This window comes from Thalassophryne amazonica, chromosome 1 (assembly GCF_902500255.1).
Source record: "Thalassophryne amazonica chromosome 1, fThaAma1.1, whole genome shotgun sequence".
In the NCBI taxonomy this organism is placed as follows: domain Eukaryota; kingdom Metazoa; phylum Chordata; class Actinopteri; order Batrachoidiformes; family Batrachoididae; genus Thalassophryne; species Thalassophryne amazonica.
The window spans coordinates 17,159,077-17,177,342 of NC_047103.1; the positions used below are offsets into that span (position 1 = coordinate 17,159,077).

The 18,266-nt window shown below is 40.2% G+C and overlaps 1 protein-coding gene across 1 annotated transcript in view; it reads left to right on the forward strand.

The window, feature by feature from the left end:
• The window catches only part of myo3a (myosin IIIA), a 182,750-nt gene that overhangs the window by 149,503 nt on the left and 14,981 nt on the right, over window positions 1-18,266 (forward strand). Inside the window, exons 29-35 of the mRNA XM_034166350.1 lie at window positions 2,642-2,804; window positions 2,893-2,979; window positions 3,069-3,192; window positions 4,471-5,776; window positions 8,430-8,574; window positions 12,786-12,877; window positions 14,116-14,156. Of these exons, the coding sequence (XP_034022241.1) occupies window positions 2,642-2,804; window positions 2,893-2,979; window positions 3,069-3,192; window positions 4,471-5,776; window positions 8,430-8,574; window positions 12,786-12,877; window positions 14,116-14,156 (1,958 nt within the window). The remainder of the gene's footprint in view (window positions 1-2,641; window positions 2,805-2,892; window positions 2,980-3,068; window positions 3,193-4,470; window positions 5,777-8,429; window positions 8,575-12,785; window positions 12,878-14,115; window positions 14,157-18,266) is intronic.

Here is an 18,266-nt window from a genome sequence, read left to right on the forward strand (position 1 = left end):
TCTGCTGTGGCGACCCCTAACGGGAACAGCCAAAAGACAAAGAAGAAGTTCAGTGATACTAAGAGCTACATGAGGAAGGACATACTGGACTTTGCCAGGCCTTTTTGCACTAATTGTTATGAAGCTTCTTAGCTCTTCATGTTTTAACAATAGTGCACTAAGCTTGCTCAGATATTTGACATCCACTTCAGATGGAAGCTTCCTACTGAGATCACATACCAGTCACAGATCCCCTTGTGTGAAGTTAGGGTTTGAGGTAAGAGAGTTTACATTTGGAAGTTCACTTCAGTTTAATTTATTTCCATGTATTTATTTTATATAGCACCAAATCACAACAAAGCTAACTCAAGGCGCTTCACACAAGTAAGTTTGAACCTTACCAACCCCTAGAGCAAGCGCACAGACAACAGTGGTAAGGAAAAACTCCCTCTGTTGATATTGAGGAAAAAACCTCAAGCAGACCAGGCTCAAAGGGGTGTCTCACTGCTTAGGCCATTCTATTTTTCTCCCTTTATATAGCACCCCTTGGGCACATATTGTGGCGTTTTGGGATTACCTTTCATTGCTATACTGATGATACTCAGTTATACATTCTGATAACTGCTGGTAATCTCATTCACATAAAATCATTAGAAGATTGCCTGGCATCATTGAGAAGCTGGATGTCTGTCAACTTCCTACTTTTAAACTCTGATAAGATTGAAATGATGGTTCTTGGTCCAGTGAGACATCGGCATCAATTTGACCAGCTAATGCATAGTCATGGCTAGTGTGTCATACATCACACTGAGAAAGTGAGGAACCTTGGGGTAATTTTTGATCCTATGTTGTCCTTTGACCTCCACATTAGAGATATTATGAGAACTGCTTTCTTCCACCTGCGAAATATTGCAAAGATTCATCTCATCCTGTCTATGGCTGATGCTGAGACCCTGATTCATGCGTTTGTCTCTTCTAGATTGCAATGTCTGCAATCTAGAACATCTGCAATGTTATATTTTCTGGTTTACCACAGTTCAGCATTAGGGGTCTCCAAGTGGTTCAAAATGCTGTTGCCAGACTTTTGACACAAAGCAGAAAGTTTGACCACATTACACCCATTTTGGCATCCCTTCACTGGCTACCTGTCCCTGTGAGATCAGATTTTAAGGTTCTGCTACTAGCCTATAAAATTGTTCACGAACTGGCACCTCCCTACTTAGCTGACGTAATTAAACCCTATGTACCAGCCCAGTCCTCAGGGTGCAGGACTACTTTGTGTCCCTAGGGTGAATAAGAAGTCTGCGGGTCATAGAGCTTTCTCTTATCGTGCCCCTGTTCTGTGGAATGATCTCCCTGCATCAATAAAACAGTCAGATTCTGTAGAGACTTTCAAGTTCAGATTTAAGACACACTTATTTTCCCTTTCGTATGGCTAGCATACTGGTATCGTATGTTACTATGCTTTTTACTCTTTTATATTCATTTTATTAGTAAACGGAGCGTGCCACGGCCTCAACTTTATCTAAATTCTGGGTCTTTTAGTGAAGTTTAGGGCTAGTGGCCGGCGATCACCTTAGTATTTCTTCTGTTTTTCTTGTTGCTTAATGCTGACAAATTACATTGTATTTGTTGTCTTTCTGATGCCTGATTTTTTTTTTCTCTCTCTGTTTGAGGTGCGGCTCCATCCAGAGATGGGTGCGGTGTCTGTTTCTGCAACCCTCCTGTCCTGTGCACCATCAAAATTTCCTGTATATTTGTTTTGGAAATTGTTTTGGAAATTGTGTTGGTAGCATGGCCCAAGCAGAAGGTCACCCCTTTGAGTCTGGTCGGCTTGAGGTTTCTTCCTCAAATCATCAGAGGGAGTTTTTCCTTACCACTGTTGCCTGTGTGCTTGCTCTGGGGGTTGGTAAGGTTAGACTTTACTTGTGTGAAGCACCTTGAGGCAACTTTGTTGTGATTTGGCGCTATATAAATGAAAATAAATTGAAATTGAATTGAAATACCAAAAAGGTTTACAATACAGAAGACAACACAACAATACTTGAAGAGAGTCCATGCAGGCGTCCAGTCCACCTTCGGTGGTGGTGGGGGGAGTCATCAAGCCACTCGTTGGATCTGTTCCTGTAGCAGAGTCCATCCCACGTCCACCACAGAAATCATCCAATCCAGCACGTGGATCCAGCTGCATCTCAGACAGGGAGACAAAGAAAACAGAATCAGTCAGCCAGAAAAACTGCACTTAAGGTATAATTCGTCAGCATTAAGCAACAGGAAAGCTGAAGAAATACTAATGTGATCACCTTCTCCAGACATTCCATGAAATTCTCCATGGAATGTCTGGAGAATTTTTGTCATCCAGGTCATGGTGTCTAAACAGGTTGAATCAAGTCAGCTGGACTTGTTTAATTCTTTCATCAGCTTGTGAACTGATGAAGCTTTATGGACGATGAGTGAAACACCTTCAACTTACTAAAGAAGTCCAGTTGACCTGACTCAACCTGCTTGGTCTTCATGGAATATTGCTTGTGCAAGGCAGACTCGAAAGGTCAAGGGTACTCTCCACATGTGAATACCACTTTCCGTGTACATCCTTCTGAGTGATTTACTGAAGTCTATTTTTACTTGATAAGTAAAATATTTTTATGTGTCTGGTACACAGGTGTTCCTCAAGTATTACCATGTTGAACATCTCAATCTGATGGTGCAACAGGCCACACAGAGGATCGTTCTAGTCCAGGCTTATGTACGAGGTTGGCTGGGCACCAAACAGTATCGCCGGATACTAAAAGAGCGAGAGCAGAATGCCCTGGTGCTGCAGTCAGGTTAGTCAATTGCCTTAATTGCGAACTCATTAACAAGGTAAGTTCTCTGACGACTGTGGTTTCAATTGTTCCGTTTCAAATTTTCCAGCTTACAGAGGTCATAAAGTTCGGAAGAAAGTCGCTATTGACAAAAACAACGCAAAGTTCGAGACATTCATTATCCACTTTCAGGCAGGTCAGAATAAATTGAAATAACTTCAGATGTCCTGCAGGATTTTGAGATTTTAATTAGCCTTTGTTGCTTTATGTCACTCATCTTTTCAGTTTGCAGGGGCTATCTTGCAAAAAAGAAACACAAGGAGTTGGTAAGTGAGAAAAACAAAGCTGCCACCAAGATTCAGGCACACTACAGAGGACACCGAGAAAGGAAGAGCTTCAAAAGAAAACAGTAAGAGAGACTTCAAATCCAAACTGAATTCCTGGAAACGACATGATGATGATGATCCTTTTGTTGCTCATGAATATCATTTAAAACTGAGACCTCTGTTTAGTATCAGCTTAGCATGTAGAGCAGGCAGCTCAGTGGATAATGAGCTGGTCTGCCAATCTGTAGACGTGGGTTTGAATCCTGTTCATGCTATGTGTCGGTGTCCTTGGACAAGATGCTTCATCTACATTGTCTCAGTCCACTTAGCTGTAAATGGGTAAAGGCCTTAGGTGGGGAAGTAACCTGCATCGGACTGATGTTCCTTCTAGGTGGTGCACCTTCACTCAAAACTTGTCACGTTTTGCCACAAAAGATTAGTTTTGGCCGAATGTCAATATGTGATGAGTTGGGCGGCCCCTTTGTGTCACTATGTGATACACAGGAAACCGCCAACTCTAATCTTAACAACAACCCAAACATGAATGAATGTTTCTTGATGATGCAGGTATTTTTGTCTGTTAGTGAAATGACTATGCTGTGAAAACAATCCCATGTCCATGTGTTTCACTATATGACACAAAGAGGTACTGACTGAACGTCAAAATATGACAGGTTGGGCAGTGAGAATGTGTTGGTCCAGAAGGAGTCATAGACTCTCATTTGCTTCATTCTACAAAGTCCAGAGATAAGCGACGGCAGCAACGGGTCTCAGCACCTACTATATAGGACTTACCTTTTCTGATTAGTATAGATTAGAAGGTTAAATTTAGTAATAACTTACTGAGTTGCAAGGAAGAGTAAGTAGTTAGCACGCTTGACTCTGAAAAAGAATATCCCTGTTTTACTGCCATCATCAGGGAGGACATCCAGCATGAACATGCAGATCCATACCATGTCCAAAAAACCCCATGAAGTAAAATACCAGGTTGAACCACCACACCAAAAAACCACCTTGGGCCTTGGATGGCAGCTCCCCACCTTCTCACAGCCAGATGAAATGTGGGCATCCCTTCGACTCTCTCCACATGCTGGTGTCCTCATCACTGAGGCATGAGGACACCAGGCACTGAGGCATCATTGTGAACACTGGAAAACACCACACGTCCAACATGTCGTAGCTGACGGTCTCTCATTATGCAAATTATAATCCTGAACTCAGTCTCCCAAAGTATTTTCTCACCAGTGTAGTGGTCCCCAATGATCCTCCAGAGAGATCTAGTACCATAGACATCGAATGGTCGAAGTAAATTACCGAACTGCTGTTGTTCTAATCCAAAACACCTGTTATTTTATTTCTAGTGAAGCCAAGGAGAAGGAGAAAGCAGAAGAGGCAATGCAAGAAAAGGAGAAAGAAATGGAAGAAAATGTCCCACATAAAGTGAGATTTGAGGATGACGAAACTAAGGCAGCTGTTGTTCTTCAGAGCAACTACAGAGGCTACAAAGAGAGGAAAAACCTAAAGGAGAGAAAAAAGACAATGGCTGGTTCTGAGTTAGATGTGCCTGGAACACCCTTGGAACAGGATGAAGATGGGCAAAATTCTCCCAGCATAAGAGAGAAGATAGGTGATGGACAAGAAGAGAATGACGAGGACGAAGAAAGCACATATGAGGCAGATGACAACGATGACAGTGACCACACACAGGTGCCAGAAGAAGGTGAAGAGCACACAGAAGTGGCAGGAGAGCTGGTGATTGAGGATGCACCGGCAGCAGATAATGAAAAAGAAGAGCATGTGGAGGAGGATGGACAGGAAACAGCTGCCGTGGATGAGCAGATCACCTTAGAAGAGGAAACCAAAGCCGCCACTGTTATCCAGAGTAATTTTAGAGGTCACAAAGAGAGACAGAGACTGCAGGAAGAAGGCAAGATCCCAGCGAGAAAACAGACAGAAAAAACCCAGATAGTGCAGAATGAGTCAGAGGGTCAGGAAATGGGCAGGACAGAGCCAGAAGAGCAAGACGCATCAATGGACGGTGAAGAAACATCAGATGTTTCTGCAAGTGATGTCAAATCAGAAGATGCAGAAGAAGCCAAAGCAGCTGTGGTGATTCAGAGTAACTTCCGAGGTCACAAGGAGCGCAAACAACTTCAGGCAGAAGGAAAGATCCCTAAAAGACACAAAGAAAAAGAAGCCGAGTCTGAAGCTTCAAAAGCCGAAGAGGCTGCGCAGACAGAAGAACATGTGACGGAATCCCAGCAGGGCGTTGAGACATTTGGAGGTTTGGAGGAAGAAAAAGCTGCAACTGTTATTCAAAGTAACTTCCGAGGCCACCGGGACAGGAAGAAACTGAAAGCAGAACAAGAAGCACAAAATATGAAGAAAGAAACTGTGCTTTCTAATGATGAGGAGGAGCCTCGTGATGAGGAGGACCCTGGTGATGAGGAGGAGCCTAACCAAGAAGCAGAAGAGGTGCTGGACATTAATGATGTGGTGATTGAGCGTAAAGACGAAGCAAATGACGAAAAGGAGAGACTGGAAGAAGAGCAGGCGGCAGTTAAGATCCAGAGTAACTTCAGAGGGTACAAAGAGCGGAAAAACCTGAAAGCTAACAAGCAAATGGGACAAAAAGAAGCTGAGCAGCTACAGAGTCTCTCCAGAGAAGTAATATAGAAGTACAGTAGTGTTCAGAATAATAGTGCTATGTGACTAAAAAGATTAATCGAGGTTTTGAGTATATTTCTTATTGTTACATGGGAAACAAGGTACCAGTAGATTCAGTAGATTCTCACAAATCCAGCAAGACCAAGCATTCATGATATGCACACTCTTAAGGCTATGAAATTGGGCTATTAGTAAAAAAAAGTAGAAAAGGGGGTGTTCACAATAATAGTAGTGTGGCATTCAGTAAGTGAGTTCGTCAATTTTGTGAAACAAACAGGTGTGAATCAGGTGTCCCCTATTTAAGGATGAAGCCAGCACCTGTTGAACATGCTTTTCTCTTTGAAAGCCTGAGGAAAATGGGACGTTCAAGACATTGTTCAGAAGAACAGCGTAGTTTGATTAAAAAGTTGATTGGAGAGGGAAAAACCTATACGCAGGTGCAAAAAAATTATAAGCTGTTCATCTACAATGATCTCCAATGCTTTATAATGGACAAAAAAACAGACGCGTGGAAGAAACGGAAAACAACCATCAAAATGGATAGAAGAATAACCAGAATGGCAAAGGCTCACCCATTGATCAGCTCCAGGATGATCAAAGACAGTCTGGAGTTACCTGTAAGTGCTGTGACAGTTAGAAGATGCCTGTGTGAAGCTAATTTATTTGCAAGAATCCCCCACAAAGTCCCTCTGTTAAATAAAAGACATGTGCAGAAGAGGTTACAATTTGCCAAAGAACACATCAACTGGCCTAAAGATAAATGGAGGAATATTTTGTGGACTGATGAGAGTAAAATTGTTCTTTTTGGGACTAAGGGCCGCAGACAGTTTGTGAGACGACCCCCAAACTCTGAATTCAAGCCACAGTTCACAGTGGAGACAGTGAAGCATGATGGTGCAAGCATCATGATATGGCCATGTTTCTCCTACTAATGGTGTTGGGCCTATATATCGTATACCAGGTATCATGGATCAGTTTGGATATGTCAAAATACTTGAAGAGGTCATGTTGCCTTATGCTGAAGAGGACATGCCCTTGAAATGGGTGTTTCAACAAGACAATGACCCCAAGCACACTAGTAAATGAGCAAAAACTTGGTTCCAAACCAACAAAATTAAGATGTGAAGAAATCATGAAAAACTGGTTATACAGCTAAATACTAGTTTAGTGATTCACAGGATTGCTAAAAAGCAGTTTGAACATAATAGTTTTGAGTTTGTAGCGTCAACAGCAGATGCTACTATTATTGTCAGTGTTGCCACAGTTACTTTGAAAAAGTAATCCAATTACTGATTACTGATTACTCCTTGAAAAAGTAACTTAGTTACTTTACTGATTACTCAATTGTAAAAGTAACTAAGTTAGATTACTAGTTACTTTTTTAGTTACTTTCCCCAGCTGCCGACAACAACCCACGTCAACATGACAATGATACCTGTTTTGCCAAAACTCACTTTATAGTCACCCTTTCTTGACTTCAATGAAAACAAATACTTGTTTATAAAAAGTAAAATAAAGACCTCTTTCTTGACCTCATATTTAACTGTTGACAGCACTGTAACAGTAAAACTTGCAATTTCAAACCTACATTGTTTATAAATGTAACTATTAATTCTAACATTTTTCTAACATTTAAATTCTCTAAACATTTTACTTGTCGAAATTATTATTATTTTAAGCAGTATTAGTAGTCAAAACTGTACCTTTAATCTAGGGGTGTTGTGTGGGAGGGGGGGCACATCCCTCCCCCACGCCCCCATTCCATCTGGATTCGCCCCTGCTTTGGCGTTTGAGCACAAAGAATGGATAACATTTATTTATACAGAAAACAGGACCAGATTTACAGGTAAGAAAGTTTTATTGCGTTTTCACATCATGTGGTCCTCAGAAAGAGAGTTTAGGTGCATTTGAGTGGAAAACAGTGTTAGTTGTTGACGCGTCGCGGAGGATCAGCTGTTTTTAACGAGACGATACGGAGCGGCTCAGCTCAGAATTCTAAATAAAGGAGGGAAAAAAGTATAAAAATGTCTTTGTAAAGCTCAGTGCAGGTGTGCTGATCACCGCGCTTTAAGAGGAGACGACGAGTCGAGCAGCTGCAAAAAAACGCGGATGAAAAGCTCACAGCTCACTTAAAGTGGGCAGTTCAGTCGAACCCCGACCTCCTGCCCACAGACCAAGTTTAATGCTGCTATCGACCCACAATGAAAAATAATAGTAACGCACAGTGACATGGAGAAGTAACTTTAATCTGATTACTGATTTGGAAAGATTAACGCGTTAGATTACTCGTTACTAAAAAAAGTGGTCAGATTAGAGTAACGCGTTACTAAGTTACTAAGTAACGCGTTACCGGCATCACTGATTATTGTGAACACCCCCTTTTCTACTTTTTATTACTAATAGCCCAGTTTCATAGCCTTAAGAGTGTGCATATCATGAATGCTTGGTCTTGTTGGATTTGTGAGAATCTGCCGAATCTCCTGGTACCTTGTTTCCCATGTAACAATAAGAAATATACTCAAAACCTGGATTAATCTTTTTAGTCACATAGCACTACTATTATTCTGAACACTACTGTAATATCGCACACAAACACCTCTCTTGCATGTTATTGCATCAATGTAACATAGTTTGCGTTTTATCTGTTCAACAGATTGCAAAGAAGTCTCAGGACTTTTTAGCCCTACAGCAGAAGTTGAATCTGATCATCCAGGCCCATCAGTCAAACCCCGAGAACAGCGGCATGTTTGTGAGAGGCAATGCAATTAATGGCTGCGCTCCCCAGAAAATACAATCAAGTAAGATGAGTGAGAGACTCTGCGAAAACACATGAAGCAAGAAATATGTTGCTGTAGATTAATATCAAACAATTTCCCACAAAGCTTCTTCAGAACCAAAACCCCACCAAACCACTAATACAAATACACCCATTTCATTTTAAAGGTCTGTCAGTCATAACGATGGCACTTGTTTAAAAAAATGCTACAGCATTAAGCACATTTCTTTTTCTCCTTCTAAACAATTTATGGTAAAACAGAAATGCAAGTTTAACTTTGCACAAACTAACACAGAAACAAAGCAAGGCCGAAGCAAAAGGACTTCTTCCTCTCGATTTTGTTAACAGTTTTACTCTTGTAACTGCAAAGTAAAAGTTCACATCTGGTGAACTTTGATGCCTCAGATCAATTAAAAATGTAATATCTCAATGTATCTGCAACCTGCTGGATGGTTCGGATTTGATGATGCATTAGGAGCAGATGTGGTTGTCAGGGACAAACGTTTTCAACCATAGAAATGCACTAAATCAGACAAATTCTTATTTTCTGATTATTTCAGAGCAGTTATCCCCCATCACACTCAACCACCTTCCCATTATGTAAAGAAAAAATTTGGGTGGCTGCAGTATGACCTTTTACATGTCATAGGAACACAGTAACAGTAACAAAACACAATAGCTTCCTGTATATTTGTATAATTAATTGTGTTGGTACATACTCTTTGATCTGGTCTGCTTGAGGTTTCTTCCTCAAATCATCAGAGGGAGTTTTTCCTTACCACTGTCGCCTGTGTGCTTGCTCTAGGGGTTGGTAAGGTTAGACCTTACTTGTGGCAGGTTTGTTGTGATTTGGCGCTATATAAAGGAAATAAATTAAAATTGAAGTGAAAAAGCACTAAAAAAAAACAAACAAACTGGACGCTACACCATCATCTCCCGCAAGGACTGGAATCAATGTATGATCAAATTGTTGCTGTACAGTTTCTATGATCTGCCTCCAAATGTTAAAATGCAGCATAATTTCCAAAAATCTACACAAGATTGATATATGTTTTCAAATAGATTGTTCAAACATTTATTTGACATCAAGTAAATTATGTCCTTTATAGTGCAGCAGCTAAGAGAATATTTAGAGCAAAATCGTGCAAATGGTGATACAAGCACCAAAGTTGGCACAAATACTCCTTAAACATTACTCTTTTGAAAAAAACTGACTGGTTACTTGAATTTTCAATAGGCGGCCAGGTAGGGGTCAATTGAAGAATTACACAGGGGTCAAAATTAAAAATGCTCAAATCATTTTGAAAACTACACATTATTTGTCTGATCGTAAAGATTCCAAAAGGTGTAGTTTGAACTATCTATGACTGAATGATTAGGAGTTATGGGGTAAAAACAGCAAAAATGGTGACAACGGTCAGTGTCAGTTTGTACAGGAGTCAAAAGTTAAAGTTGCTCCAATTTTGGTAAAAAATGATGCAAATTATTAGTTGAGTTATCAGGGTGTTAAAAAGGAATAGTTTGAACCATGTATCATGCTTTGTTATCATGTTACAGGGTAACTTATGTCACATGTCATAGAATCCAATGGACGTTGACCTTGTTTTACCTTTACTTTGGAGACCAAACATTCAACACATCAAAACTATTCCATTTATTAATCCTATTACCTCAACCAATAATTTGCATCACTTTTTACCAAAATTGAAGGAACTTTAACTTTTGACCCCTGTACAAACTGATAACTGGTACCTTTGTCACCATTTTTGCTGTTTTTACCCCATAACTGCTGATCATTCGGGAATAGATAGTCCAAACTATACCTTTTTGGAATCTTTATGATCAGACAAATAATGTGGTATAGTTTTCACAATGATTTGAGCATTTTTAATTTTGACCCCTGTGTAATTCTTCAATTGACCCCTACCTGGCCGCCTATTGAAACTCAAGTGGCCAGTCGGTTTTTTCAAAAGAGTAATGTCTAAGGAGTATTTGTACCAACTTTGGTGCTTGTATCACCATTTGCACGATTTTTTTTTCATTCATAGCACATCGCTTGAGGTAAAGTAAAATGAATTATCTTAATTATTTCCATTTGATAATTCAACTTCTAGAAAATTGGTTTGTTTTTTGCCTCAGCAAAACGAGATCATTTCTTCATGGAGAGTTCAAAGCCGTCCTCACCAGTTTTGTTGGCAATAACAAACAAAGGAATCATTTCTGACACACAGGAAAAGAAGAGGAATGAAAACCTCACTGCTTCTTATGAAGGTCATCAAATGCTAATCACATTTTGGGAACAAGCATTCAAACACTTACGACACAAATTATTAAGAGACCATCTGAAATTCACTTTACTTGCTTGGGTAATACACAACGACCTTTAGATTGACTTGTTCAATAAAATTACAAACTTTTAACATCTTTTACCTGGAAGCGCCTGCACATGATTGTTTTTTGCTATGGCCCCCCCCAGCCGCCCCTCAACCCACACGCAACATGAACAGTGATTAATAATGAGCACCAGGAAAAGGTCGTAGTAATATATTTGTAACTGCAATAACACAGACATGCCCCGACAGGAATATTATTACAGTATATCACTCGTGATGAACGTGATAGATTGCCACACATCACTACAGCATGGGTGATGTTGTGCATGAAAAGTGTCCCTGCTGGTCATAGAGACTAATGCACATCTCACTTCACGTTCAGTATTCTTCGGGCAGTGCAAGAAAGATCATAACATTACATGACCACCCTGAACGTTACAAAGTTGTATGAAATCATGTATGCTCTGGTGGCCTCAGTGATGTATACTTTGCGTAATGTCTGTAAAATTGTAAAAAAAAAAAAAAAAAAAAGGGGGGGGGAGCAAAAATTTTAGAAACCTGAATAAATCAAATGTCATAAAAAAAAGTCTTAACTAAAATAATGATCCAAATAATCAGTGGTCTAAAGTTTATTGCTCACTCTCCCTACTGCATTATGTGGCAGTAGTTGCATGATTATAATTGAGCAACACCAAAGGTTTAATTATTCTGTCCAGCCATGTTCATAGTTGGTTTGATAGAAACGTCTGTGTCTCCATTCACCTGCTTTATATCTTGTGAAAAATTCTTCAGGCATTCCACAGGGTTCAGTCTTTGGTCCTTCACATTTTCTGAGTATTTTGTTATTTTTGTTCAGATGACCTACACCTGTACATCCCTCTCTCCTGATTAGAATCTCACATACAAACTGGCAGTTCTGCTGACGACAAATTACTGGATGTGTACTTTTTTAAAACTGATTCGGAATCTGAAGTGCCCCATAAAACACGCCCACTGCCACACACACTACCATGAGACACAAACACACACAAACAAGAAGGGTACATACAGACAACAGAAGGGATCCTTTAAGGGGCTTCACACATCCAGACCGGGGTCTGGAAAAAACAGATGCGTACCAGACAGAAAAGACATGAAGGTACAGGATACGGCAGGGGTGGGCATCGAGGGCCGAGACACTGCAGGTTTTCCATGCAACCATTCACCTCAGCAGGTGGGTTGCTGATGAGCTTCTCCTCTGAACATAAACACCTGGTTGTCAATTAAATCACCTGCTGAGACACCTGATCATTAATGAAATCACCTGCTGAGGTGACTGGTTGCATGGAAAACCTGCAGTGTCTCGGCCCTTTATGGCACATGATTGCCCACCCATGGGATACGGGAGGAAAAGAGGACACACACACACAAAAAAACATGAACTGTGGACTCCACAGCACGAGTGCTGTTGCTGTATCCTCCCAAAACACACTTGTTCACCATTTTGGCATATTCCCTGTCAAAGTCCACAAAAACACATATTTTGAGCTGCAAAAAAATTCCAGCTTTCCCATTCGTTTCAATAAATGGATGAGAGGGCGGAGCCTCAATGATGTCACTGAAGGCCACATTTCTTTCAGACTCACATTTATGAGCGTTTATCAGCAACAGATGAAATCAAACTAAATTCCCCATGTTTATGACTTAACTTCTCAGGATATGTAGCCAAAAATAGCCCACAATACACCAATATTTTCATCATTCTTTATTTATTTCGAATAGTCAGCTCATTTAACATTTCATTTACCAGAGATATGCACTTTACTTTAAATGTGCTCTGAGACATCCTGGTGGCAGACAGAAATGAAAACAACCTCTTTGATTGCAGTAATAATTACCCACTAACTTTTTTTTCCCCCAGATGACAGGAAAGTGCCGAAGACCCCCCGCAGGACCCATCAGCCAAAGATCCTCCACACACCAGAGGACTCCACCTATTACAACCTGATTCATGTGAGTCCCAACAACAACAAAACTACACTCTTAGTCCATTATTCATCATGTTGGGCTCTTTGCAGCATGCATTCCAAAGGCAAGAACATTCAGCAAGTGTCTGGAAAAAGGAAGCTTGTTTTGCCTAAAGTGATTGTCATTTTCAATTATTTCAGCTCACAATAGCTCAACGTAAACATCTTCTTTTTGCAGCAGTTGAGGTTGGTTTATAAAAGCATCCTTTAAAATTGACCCAATACAGCATGTAGATACAGAGGATCCAATAATCAGTATAATCAATAAGTACTGGAAAATCTGAGACTTTTGTGAGTAGTAACAAGCTTCAACTAAATGACTAATTCCACTAAATTTAAAGCAGTTATCATAACTTCCTTACAAAAGATGATTTAAAAAAATTATTTCAAAATTACGATTTTGGGTCTTCTCCCATTATTGGTTTTTGATGTCAGACTGTGTACATTTTTGACAGAAAAAAAAGAAGATCCAGTTGAGGCCCTGATTGGATCTAGATCCAATCAGGGCCTCAATTTGCACTCACATCGAGTGCAAATTGGTAGTAAAAGTAGAATGCGGAATTGGGAAAGTTTTAAAGACATATAGGTTTGTGACATTGGGATCAATCCTGAGCCAAAAGAAGTGAATAAATGGATTTTAGTGGTGCAAGTTGGGGGTACTCTTATGTAAAGTTAAATGAACATGGGTACAATATGCAGTAATCTGGACCTGCCGTTCTCAGAGTAGGATCCTCATTCGCACTCTTCCCCGCAACATGAAACCCATCGAAAGCATGTATCACTCTTCAATAGAAGACAGTTTTGAGATGTTATAAGAAACATTTTAGCTTTTTGGACAAGTGCGGGAAAAACACGGAAGAAGTGTTTTGCGCATGTTCCAAAACAATTGTAATGGGAATCGTACATACTTGGGCGTATTCAGCAATATTTGGCAATATTCGGCTACACTTCTACTATGTAAGCGAATTTAAAATCGAAGGCAATACAGTTGCCTAAATAAAAAATAAAGAATCTGGCACGATTTCTCTCATTTGAAATTAGGACAGAAATTGGGCCGAAAATCAACAATGGGAGATTGCCCTTAAACTATAATCAAGAGATATTCACTGAAATGCTGATATCCTGAACATCTTGGAAATAATTTCTTCAGATGTAGCTATAGCTGATCAGAGAAGTGATGATCCTTTCTGTGGAACTAACCTGTGTTTGTTTCTCTTCACTCAGCGATCAGTTCAGGATGGTAAACGCAAGCCGAGGAAAGAGGAGTGAGTATCAGTCTGTGTACACAGACACCATAATGTGTATGTGGACGTGTTTCTGGACGTGTTTTAAATAAATCTGCTGTCATGCTATGAATGAATGATGCTTATAAGTAAAGCATTCGAAGGGATGATTCAGGTTGATACGTATTCATTTTCTTTAAATATTCTGCCCTAGTGGTAAATATGGACATTCGACATGTTAGCCTTCATTTCAAATGAAAGGTGAGATGCCATTGTGGCGCTTATGTGCTCCAGCAATCCACGAGTCCTCCACAAGGACCCAAATCCCTGCTGGACTTCATACATCAAAAAGAAACCCAACAAACCTCCAAACCTCCTCATCCGTCCATCAGTCACCTCTGTTATCCAATTCTGTATCAGTCCATTCCATGTTTTTACCCTTGTTTCACTTGTCTGGGATGGTCCCTGTTGTCATCATCTACTCCTGTATGCGTTAACAACCAACAGAATAATAGAGTATTTACAGAGGAATCCTTCAAATGGTGATACAAGCATCAAATTCACCACAAATATTCCTAAGACATTATGCTTTTGAAAAAATGGACTGACCGCTTGAATTTCCAACTGGCGGCCAATTGAAGAATTCCACAGGAGTCAAAATTTTAAAATGTTCCAATCATATTGAAAACTATTTGTCTGAACATAAGACTCCAAGAAGGTGTAGTTTGACTGACTTATGGAGTTATGGAGTAAAAACAGCAAGAATGGTGACAAAGGTCAATACCAGTTTGGGGTCAAAATTATGTTAAATGTTAAATTTTCGTAAAAAAAAAAAAAAAAAGAAAAAAAGTGATGCAAATTAAAGTGTCTCTTGAATTAAAGTGTTGTGGCCAATGGTGGGGAAAGGTTTGGGGGCAAAAGGATCTTCAACCTCTAATTGTACTTGCAGTGATTGCAATATAATTTAAGAGCCAAAATATGATTTTGCGCTCACTGATCCTGCAGCCTAATTAATATGCTAATCAGGTCACTGCTGCTATGACAATTACCCCCCCCCCCAGTGGGACTACCCTTGTGCCACGTTTTGTTAGTTTAGGTGTAAGGGCCTTGGAGATATAGTGACAAATGTTTGATGGATAAACTGTGCTTTTGACACAGGCTGGTCAGGTGGATTGATGATAATAACGGAGGATAATACCACCAATACTCTTTTAGGCAGACTGTGTGTGCACATGCTTGTTTGTGGCCAAATATAAGGAGAATTCATGTGTCCAAGCTTAACATAGATTTCCATAGATTTAAGATATTTTTGTTGTGGCAGTTATTTATCAGGGTTTTCATGTATTAGGAATGTATCTATATTTTATGACATTTTATAAGAATATCCAAATATGGAGCACATAATCTGTATTTCAACTATACCTCTGAGCTTATCACATTATTATTCTCAAAATAGGTGGTAAGAATTAGAGTGGTGGCAAGCCTGCATATTTTATGTTGTTTAGTTCACAAAGTGAGCGAAACACCCAGAGCGAGCGGCTGATAAGAAATGAAAGATGGACCGATAAGGTCGGATGAACGAGGTGGAGCCGGGGTACTTTATCACTGGAGTCTGAAGAGACACACACAAAATGCAAGGTGGCACTAAGAATCAAGGGGAATAATTTGTTAACCAATAAATAAAGTCGGTGATGGACAGGAACAGTTTACATGCATCATTAAGAATGAGAAGGTCAGCAGGAAAGATAGCATCTCCGGCTCAAAGTGACAGAGAACGGACAGACGGAGAACTCAGACTGTGGGTGGTAAAAAGAGTGGAAACTAAAAAGACATGACAGTAAACTAAAGATATATATATAAAAAAAAACACGACAGAGGAATACAGGAGGGAAAGTTATAACAGCAAAAATAACAGGAACGTTTTCCTTGTTCTGCACAACCACTGCAAGGCAACACTGATGCATACTTTTTGGTCGGATGAATTGCCTTCATTTTGGTCACAAATTCCATTATGCATTACAATATCTGACAGAAACACAACAAAGATTGTGTCAATTTTCAAAACAGGAATTTGTGGTCATTTTTCGGAAAATGTTCAAATACGAGGTCTGTTAGAAAACTATCCGACCTTTTTATTTTTTTTTAAAAACTATATGGATTTGAATCATGTGCGCTTGCATCAGCCAAGCTTGAACCTTCGTGCGCATGCGTGAGTTTTTTCACTGCCTGTCGGTTGCGTCATTCGCCTGTGGGCAGGCTTTGAGTGAGCACTGATCCACCCCCCTTGTCGGATTTTCATTGTCAGGGAAATGGCTGAGCGATTGGAGCAGCGCTGAATCAAATTTTTCCAGAAAGTTTGAGAGACAGCCAGGTGGAAACCATTCGGAAGATTTAGACGGCTTTCGGTGAGGATACTCTGGGCATCACACATATTAAGGAGCATTACAACAGGATTAAAGACGACTCACAGCGGCGGAGGGCGCGCCGCGCTCCGAGCGGCCATCGACAGGCTGAAACGACCAGATCATTTCCAAAGTGAAGGCTGTGTTGATCCGGGACGTCGTCTGACTTCCAGAGAAATTGCAGAAGAGGTGTACGTCAGCACTTTTGCGGCACATTCCACTGTTACAGGAGATCTTGTAATGAAAGACGTGCGGAGGAATTCGCACGTCGGGACGGAGCCGCAGTGGCGCACAACAAAAAGCATGTCCGTGTTTGAAACTATTCGGAAGATTCAGACGGCTTTTGGTGGCTTTTCAGTCGAGTGAGTATCCAAGAAATTGTGTAACAGCTGGGCATGCCACAACTTGTCCTGCGAAACTTCCAACAAGTTTGAAACGGGAGGCGTTTTTGATTGTTCTAAACCTAAAGTCACTAGAATGCACAGGAGGCCTGAAACAAAAAAAGCATTGTGGCTACTATGGTAGCCATATGTATTGATGTGTAACACAAAACTGTCAAAAGGGGAATAAATTTAAGTATAAAGATCATTCAGTATATAATCACAGCAGTAAAAGGATCAGTCCATGTGAACGCCATATTGACTCCCCACCAGCACTGACCCTGTGACCCTGTGTGGTTATTCCCACCAGGTGCTGCTGCTGATCCACATCGAAGTACTGGATTGTCATTCCTACACTTATATTGCTATGTCTAATAAAAATAATAAACACACTTTTTTTGTAATTACGATATTGAAATGCACTATTTTTTTTTTTCAGAAATCCTAGTGGCGTTCACATGAACTGATCCATTTACTGCTCTGATTACATACTCAGTTACAGTAGTGTTCAGAATAATAGTAGTGCTATGTGACTGAAAAAATTAATCCAGGTTTTGAGTATATTTCTTATTGTTACATGGGAAACAAGGTACCAGTAGATTCAGTAGATTCTCACAAATCCAACAAGACCAAGCATTCATGATGTGCACACTCTTAAGGCTTTGAAATTGGGCTATTAGTTAAAAAAGTAGAAAAGGGGGTGTTCACAATAATTGTAGCATCTGCTGTTGACGTTCAAACTGCTTTTTTTAGTAATCCTGTGAATCACTAACCTAGTACTAACCTAGTATTTAGTTGTATAACCACAGTTTTTCATGATTTCTTCACATCTGCGAGGCATGGAGTCAACCAACTTGTGGCACCTCTCAGCTGTTATTCCACTTCAAGATTCTTTAACAACATTCCACAATTCATTCACATTTCTTGGTTTTGCTTCAGAAACAGCTTTTTTTGATGTCACCCCACAAGTTCTCAGTTAGATTTAGGTCCGGGGATTGGGCAGGCCACTCCAAAACATTAATTTTGTTGGTTTGGAACCACGATTTTGCTCATTTCCTAGTGTGCTTGGGGTCACTGTCTTGTTGAAACACCCATTTCAAGGGCATGTCCTCTTCAGCATAAGGCAACATGACCTCTTCAAGTATTTTGACATATCCAAACTGATCCATGATACCTGGTATGCGATATATAGGCCCAACACCATAGTAGGAGAAACATGCCCATATCATGATGCTTGCACCACCATGCTTCACTGTCTTCACTGTGAACTGTGGCTTGAATTCAGAGTTTGGGGGTCGTCTCACAAACTGTCTGAGGCCCTTGGACACAAAAAGAACAATTTTACTCTCATCAGTCCACAAAATATTTCT